The 8,263-nt window shown below is 37.7% G+C and overlaps 1 protein-coding gene across 1 annotated transcript; it reads left to right on the top strand.

The window, feature by feature from the left end:
• Positions 1-2,906: 2,906 nt before the first annotated feature.
• On the top strand, positions 2,907-5,847 carry LOC115968169 (arginine decarboxylase-like). Its single transcript, XM_031087474.1, has one exon. The coding sequence runs from the start codon at positions 3,442-3,444 to the stop codon at positions 5,620-5,622; it is 2,181 nt and encodes a 726-aa protein (XP_030943334.1). The 5' UTR covers positions 2,907-3,441; the 3' UTR covers positions 5,623-5,847.
• Positions 5,848-8,263: the final 2,416 nt, after the last annotated feature.

The raw sequence follows: 8,263 nt of genomic DNA, 5'->3' as shown, positions 1-8,263 counted from the left end.
GAGATTTTAGGGCGTTTGGTGGGTAAGGAATGAAATAATTTAGCTAAAGGTTAAAACACCACTTCTTTATCCTTAAAAACAAAACAAAAATGAAATTGGTTAAGAATTTATTTTCTACGAGTAATTTTTAGGTACTCTCGGAGTACGAAAAATGATACTCCCTTCTCTCATTTTCATGGCAGGGTCCACTCATTAAATACATGACGGGGTCTACCATGTAAGTGAGAAAAGGGAGTACTATTTTACTATACTCCAAGACTACTTAAGAATTTTATTTTTTCCGCTTAAACTTTTGACTTTTAAGGCATCATAATTTTACACGTCATAATTTTATTTATTTTTAAATGATTTTAAATTATATTCTATATATAAACACTCCATTAAAATATTAATAACTTAAGTTTTCTTTAAATAGTAGAATTTATCAATATATAGTTCTATATAATAATATAATCATAAAATATGCTTATTGATTACTATTTACTACCATGATTATAAAATTCCCTATTTAGAAAAAAGAAAAAAAATTGTTAAACTTTCAAATGCTAATGCACTAGTTATCGACTAGTTACAAAATTAAATTTGTGACCCTTTTTGGAACTCCCATTAATTAGATGTTTTGGCACCACTTTCGAATTTCTGAACAATTTGAACCATGTCATCCTTATCCTTTAGGGAAACATAACCATGTTACCATGTAAGGAAGGGTGGTGAAATTGAATGAGTTTACTTCATTATCATCACTAATTTGGTATGTATATGGATGTATATGGACAGGGGCGGCCCAACATAATTTGGGGCCTAAGGCGAAAAATTTATGCAGGGCCTTTAATATGTATATATTAATTAAACAAAATTATTTAATACTAATCAAATTAAGGTTAATTTGATGCATTAAATACATAAATAATACCAACTAGACTAATGTTAATTTCATATAGAGAATTGAATATCATAGTTGAATTATAAATATTAATAAAAAGAAATAAAAATATATTGTGATTGAAAAAGATACTTTATTTTGGATATAAGATGATGCTAGTTAAATAAAGTTGTAATCTAATTTTTAATTTTATATTTTGATTTTAAGATAGAGATATATAGATATTATTTGGTGTACAGTTTTGTAGGATATTAGTTTACAAAAATCAAAGTCTTAAACTATTAGAGGAGATTAATCTATAATTGATGATTTAACACATTTGCAACATCTTTTTGAAATATTTTAGGATTTCAATTGAGTTAAAGCTCTATTGGTCTCGTACTTTGAGAGTCTTAATAAAAAAGAAAAAGAAAAATGTGCTAATTAAAAATACTATAAAATGTTCAAAATATAATGTGATATTGTCTCTTATTGGTGAACTTCATCAATTTAACTAATGAATGTTTATATCACGTTTTTTTGTGATTAATAACATGACAATTTGTAAGCCAATAGTAAAATTTGTACATCACTAATAAAAAAAAGTACAACCTTTAGAAAATATATATAATTTTATAAAAATTTGGGCCTTTAACTATGAAAAATGGGGCATTTTTTTCAAGGAAATTTTTGTTTTTTGATGGGGCCTTAGGCCTAGGCCTTGAGCCGGCCCTGTATATGGATGCAATAAATTGAGTCTGGTAAGTTCCTATCAATTTGTACTGTCTTACTATATTGATAGAAAGACTTTATTGAGATAAAAACCCTTTTAATGTAAGTCTAAACCAATAAAGTCTCTTTTTGATTTTAACTAATAAAGTTTCTTAGCCGAATAATAAAAAATTTAAAATATTTGAATCTTAGTTACGTCAAAAACTAAGTAATTAAGAGAAATGTTATGTTTATAACATTTTCATAACATTTTTACAACAAATTTTAAGTGGTAAATTGTTATAGGTCAATATTGGTGGGACAAAAAAATAATTTTAGTGGTAGATTCAAGTTATAACCAATAACTAACAACTTTTAATTTGTTGTGAAAATATTGTGGACGTAACATTTTTTATTGATTAAAAAACTTTCTTGGTTGAAATTTGAAGTAAAAAAGAAAAAGTCCAATCAATGTTCAATCCACTACAATATTGTTTCATTGGGTTTTTAGGGCGTTTAGTGGGTAAGGAATGAAATAATTTGACTAACGGCTAGAACACCCCTTATTTACCCTTAAAAACAAAACAAAAATGAAATTGGTTATTTTATTGTTTCCACTATTTTTGCTTCTTGAAAGTAATTCTTTGCGGGGAGCTACCCATTTATTGTTAAAAAAAGGGATAAAATAAAAGGTTGGAAAAGGTTTAAACAAAAAAGAAAAAGAGAAAGGAAGTGCATTTTTGACATTTGCGAACTGTGTGTGTGAACTCCAGCCAAGCTAATCCACTCATTCAGGTCCCCCCTGCCCAGTTGAGCCATACATACCACGCCACTTCCACGTGACCTCCTAATTGCACACCTGTCCTGAAAAAACATACCAAAATTAAAAAACAAGGAAAGAAAGAAATCAGGTATAAAAGCTGCAAGTAATGAATTTCATCGTGGCAAAATCACGGCCGTCAAAGCAAATCACCATCGCACAGGAAACTTCGTGTTGGTTTCCTAAAAATCAAAATCTCGCGCCTCCCAAATTTCTCGCGAAAACGAATCTGAGTGAGAAGAATCAGAAGAGAAGCCTCGAGAGAGAGAAACAAAAACAAAGCGAGATAAACGGTCCCACCAAAAAAAAAAAGAAAAAGAAAAACCCCCATAAGCACACGCGGCAACTCGACGCTGATTAGTCTTTACCGATCGGAATCTCCAGACTCCCCAAAAAAAACTTTTTTTCTAAGAAAACGAGAAATTGAAAAAGAAATAAGATATTTATTCAGGCCCAAAATACCAGGGCCCACAAAAGCCCATCTCCACCAGGCTATAAATAACGACTCCTCCTTTCATGCAATTCTCGCCTTCCCATCCTCCGTTTACGTCTCCTTTGCAACAAACACAAATTCTTTCACTCTTTTCTTGTTATTATTTTCCTCAGAAAACATTTTCCGTCTAATTCTCTCACACTCTTTCCCTCTAACCCTAGAAAACCTTTTCCTCCACCCCTCAGATCTGCATGGTTGGGTCAGTACAAACCGTTTGATCTTGTTCCCCGCCTCGATCATCACGGACCAAACCAATTCCGGCCGTTCGATCAATATCCTTCTGAGGTATAGGCGTGGGGATTTCCAAGCCTTGTAGGGTTACGCGTAGGGGTCTCTCCGGTCTCAATAGATCTTTTACTGCTTCCTTTTGGGGGGGTAGCCGGGGCCTCGGCCTCGGCGGGTTTTAAAGCCCCCACTCTCACAAACCATTCACAAAAAACCCATTTTTTGTTACCCTAACCAAACACAGACTAAAAAAAAAGGAAATTCTTTTTTTTTTCTTTTTTCTTTTTTAAAAAAGAATTCAAAATTCCAAACAGAGAAGAAGAAATCTAGATGCCGGCCATGGCGTGTTGCGTAGACCCTGCTGCAGCTAATTTTCCTCCTGCCTACGCTACCGCCGCCGCCGGGCCGGGTTCTTTAACCGGATTGCTGATCCCGCCGCCGACGAGCCACGTGGAGGCGTGTCATTGGTCGCCCACTTGTTCTTCCGAGCTCTACAAGGTTGACGGTTGGGGCGCTCCGTATTTCGCGGTGAATGGATCCGGCAACATCTCTGTTCGTCCCCACGGTGCTTCCACACTGCCGCACCAGGAGATCGATTTGCTGAAGATCGTGAAGAAGGTCTCGGATCCGAAATCCTCGGGCGGGCTCGGGTTGCAGCTTCCTTTGATTGTTCGGTTGCCCGACGTGTTGAAGAACCGGCTCGAGTCGCTTCAGGCGGCTTTCGAATACGCGGTCCAGTCTCAGGGCTATGAGGCTCATTACCAAGGCGTGTACCCGGTGAAATGTAACCAGGACCGGTTCGTTGTGGAGGATATTGTGAAATTCGGGTCGCCATTTCGGTTCGGGTTGGAGGCCGGGTCGAAACCGGAGCTCCTCTTGGCGATGAGCTGTTTGTGCAAAGGTAACCCTGAGGCTCTTCTGGTTTGCAATGGATTCAAGGACGCGGAGTACATTTCGCTTGCTTTGGTGGCGAAGAAGCTCGCTTTGAACACTGTGATTGTGCTTGAGCAAGAAGAAGAGCTCGATTTGGTGATTGATTTGAGCAAGAGGCTCTCTGTGAAACCTATAATTGGTGTGAGAGCAAAGCTGAGGACCAAGCATTCCGGCCATTTCGGGTCAACCTCGGGTGAGAAAGGAAAATTCGGGTTAACAACGACTCAGATTCTTCGCGTGGTGAAGAAGCTTGAACAAGCTGGTATGATTGACTGTCTCCAATTGCTGCATTTCCATATCGGCTCTCAGATTCCGTCAACGGCGTTGCTCGCCGACGGAGTCGGCGAAGCCGCTCAGATCTACTGTGAACTAGTCCGACTCGGTGCTCAAATGCGAGTCATCGACATTGGAGGCGGTCTCGGAATCGATTACGACGGATCCAAATCAACCGAGTCGGATATCTCCGTCGGTTACACTCTCGGAGAGTACGCCGCGGCGGTGGTCCAAGCAGTTCGCTTCGTCTGTGACCGGAGGTCCATCAAGCACCCTATCATTTGCAGCGAGAGCGGCCGAGCCATTGTCTCTCACCACTCGGTGCTCATATTCGAAGCCGTTTCAGCAAGCGTGTACGAATCTCCAACCATGTCCTCGCTAGGGTTTCAGTACTTCGTCGACTCGCTCCCCGACGAAGCTCACGCCGATTACATGAACTTGTATTCGGCGGCAATCAGAGGCGACTCGGAGACCTGTTTGATCTACGCCGATCAGTTGAAGCAACGCTACGTTGATCAGTTCAAAGAAGGGTCCTTGGGGATCGAACAGCTGGCAGCCGTTGATGGACTCTGCGATGTCATATCAAAATCAATCGGAGCCCCTGATCCAGTCCGTACATACCATGTGAATCTCTCAGTGTTCACCTCGATCCCAGATTTCTGGGGCATTGGCCAGCTTTTCCCAATAGTTCCAATCCACCGTTTGGAGCAGAAACCAAGTGTTAAGGGAATTCTATCTGATCTGACATGTGACAGTGATGGCAAGATTGATAAGTTCATCGGCTGCGAGTCGAGCTTGCCGCTACATGAGCTCGAAGGCGATGGCGGTACCGGTACCGGAAAGTACTATTTAGGAATGTTCTTGGGTGGGGCTTATGAGGAGGCACTCGGAGGACTCCACAACTTGTTCGGCGGCCCGAGCGTGGTTCGGGTGTCGCAGAGCGACGGGCCGCACAGCTTCGCGGTGACCCGGGCCGTCCCGGGGCCGTCGTGCGGGGATGTTCTCCGGGTGATGCAGCACGAGCCCGAACTCATGTTCGAGACACTGAAGCACCGCGCTGAGGAATGTTGCAATGACAGTGGAAATGGAATTGGAATGAGTGCTTTGGCTAATAGCCTTGCCAAGTCATTTCGCAACATGCCTTACTTGGTGGCGAATACAGCAGCCTCTTCTTCTTGCAGCTTGACTGCTGCTACTATGAACAACAATGGGTTTTACTATTGCAATGAAGATGATGAGTACAATGCAGCTGCTGATTCAGCTACTACTGCTGGTGAGGATGAGTGGTCCTATTGCTATGCTTGATTTGAATTCAACTTTTTTTTTTTTTTTTTTAATTTTTAATTTTTAATTTTTAATTTTTAGTTTTTGTTGTTTAAATTTTCATGAAGAGCAAAGGATGTATAACAAAACAGTAGATTGATCCTTTGTGTTTTAGTGGTTATTATGAGAGAATGGGCACCGAATCCACCCTTTTGTAAATTCGGGATCTTTATTCCCTCTCTAAATTTAATGTCTCTTTTACTTAGACTTACTGTTTTTTCACTTCTGTTTTACATTTGCTGTGACGATGACTTTTGGGCCAGAATTGCATGTTACTGGTTCTTTATTCTCTTTGTGATACGGTGTAGGGTCTTTTTCTTGAGCCAAAAAAGAAAATTGGGGAATGGGGTCTGTCTCTTGTGGGAAGAAGGGGTCAGAACACGAGATTCTGAAAATCATGGTTTTGTGGGGTCTGGCTGGTTTGTTTTTATAGTAATTTTTTGTTTTAGTCACCAATTTTGCATCTCACTCTGACCTGAATTGACTACATTAGTAATTGGATGTGAACAAGATTATAATATTGTAATCATTTGTCGAAGACTCGAAGGTTGTGGAGGAGGCTATGTATAGTGGGGGTTGTGGTTGACTGGTTTTTTTAAGTTCTGTTTAGATACACCTTATTTAGGTGGAGTTCCGATTCCAGTTTTTGTGTTCACGTTCGTATTTTTTGATTTTTTTTTTTTAATGCACTGTTTGTGTTCATGAGACCTTAACGGGGTATCAAGCATATGAATAGTAATGTACTGTTTATGTTCATGAGACCTAAGCCTATGAATTGGCCAAAAAAAAGTGAACAGTAATTTTTTTACCCATTTAAAAATTATTTTGTTATAGTATTTTCAGTTTTCAGCAAAATAAGTTGTATTCAAAGTTGAAACTGAAAATTTATTAGTAAAAGTACCTTAAATTAAGGTAAAAATTAGTTAAAATAAGTGGGATAGTATCAAAAAGTACAGTAACTTGTAAATAATAACAAAAATAAATTGAATAATGAAATAATTTTAATTTTTCATTGATATCTAACACAAATAGATAGTTTGCCTTTTCAAGCACTTTAAAATTGTGAAGGATCAAGATATTCGATGAGGTTTTTTTGGGTTTTTCAGAGATCTTTTAATTTTTTTTTGGTTGGGTGGGGTGGGGCTTGAGGCTAAGTCTAGTGGTGGTGAGTTTGTTGACCACAATTTCGTGGGCTTTCCGTGTAGGCCTCAAGACATTGTTGTGGTCAATATTGGATGCAGTGCTAAAATCATGGGGATAAAAGATGTAGGGACTAGTGTTTTGTGACTTGTGAGACACTCAAATGTTGTGATTGGAATTTCAAATTTTGCAACTGGCGTTACAAAAGAGAAAGGAAAATGCCATGAAGCAACCATGTGAGCATGTACTTAGCCTTAAAAAATCGTTTTATTGGGATATAAGACTCAGAGAGCTGTTACAAGTCTACGACTATAACAATAATATTTTCACAATTAATCCTAAATAGTAAATTACTATAAGTTTTAATTTAAACTCATCACTTAAATTATTTTTTTTTGCTCATTAATAACAGCCAGAAATAACCTGTTATTTAGGATTTGATGTGGACATATCAATATATCACTTCTCAAATTGATATGATTTAATCATTTGATTTTTTAAGAAAGAATTTGGGGGAAGGTGGGATTCTAAAAAAACAGTTCAATTGTTTTGATACTTCGTATTGTGGATGTGTTTAAAGGTTGCAACTTGATTGGATATTTGGGGTGATTTTGGTGTTTGACCTCCTGGGAATATGCTAGTGAAAGCCTTTGTGGAATAAAGTCGAGGTTCACACGGACACGGTATTCATGTCCTCCAATAGGTACAGATCATTACAAACTGTAGCTCTGACTTTGATAATACCCTCCGTAATTGCTACGAAAGCATAAAGGACTTATTGTTGCCTCATCTTGAGGCAATGGCTTAGTGTGGAATATGCAAGTCCAACTTTAACAAATGGGTACAACGCATTAAAGGGATAGTACATTTCTGATAAACAGTGCTGGCAAATTGTTAGTTACAATTCAATGCCAAACTTTGATTTTTTTTATTTTTTTATTTTTAGGCAGAAGAGAAAACGAAGTTGTTTGTGTTTAATTTGTGTGGACAGTGGACCTAATGTTAGAGAGACATAATTTTTCACAACTGAATAGAGCAGTTCATAGCTGTTGGTGCAGTGTAGTTTTATTAGTTGTATCAGGTGAATTTCCATTTTTTTTTTAAAAAAAAAATTTATTTTATAATCTTCAATTTTATTAAAATTGGAAAGCAAGAACTACAGTCAACCTCATAAGCAGTCCTTAAGACTTCTGAAAGACTGAGTTTATTAAAAAAGAGGGGGAATTAAGAAGCCGAATAACCAACCGAATTACATTCTCTTAGATTAATTTCCTTTTTGCACATAATATATGGTCAAAGATGGAACTGATATCATGAGGCACTTGAGTGAACACATAAATCCTATTCACTTAGTCTAGTATGCTAAAAAGATCAAAGTGAACTGGATTTTTCTAATTTCTTTTGATATTTAGAATATGAATTATTTTCTCTGTTGGAATATCCTAGCAGCGTGCTTCTCTATAAAAGGGATAGGAATTTAAAC

This window comes from Quercus lobata, chromosome 11 (genome assembly GCF_001633185.2).
Source record: "Quercus lobata isolate SW786 chromosome 11, ValleyOak3.0 Primary Assembly, whole genome shotgun sequence".
Lineage (NCBI taxonomy): Eukaryota > Viridiplantae > Streptophyta > Magnoliopsida > Fagales > Fagaceae > Quercus > Quercus lobata.
This window is presented reverse-complemented; position numbering and strand designations above follow the sequence as displayed.

Excerpts from the sequence above, each read along its gene's own strand:
- LOC115968169 (XM_031087474.1), top strand. The coding sequence starts at position 3,442 with ATGCCGGCCATGGCGTGTTGCGTAGACCCTGCTGCAGCTAATTTTCCT.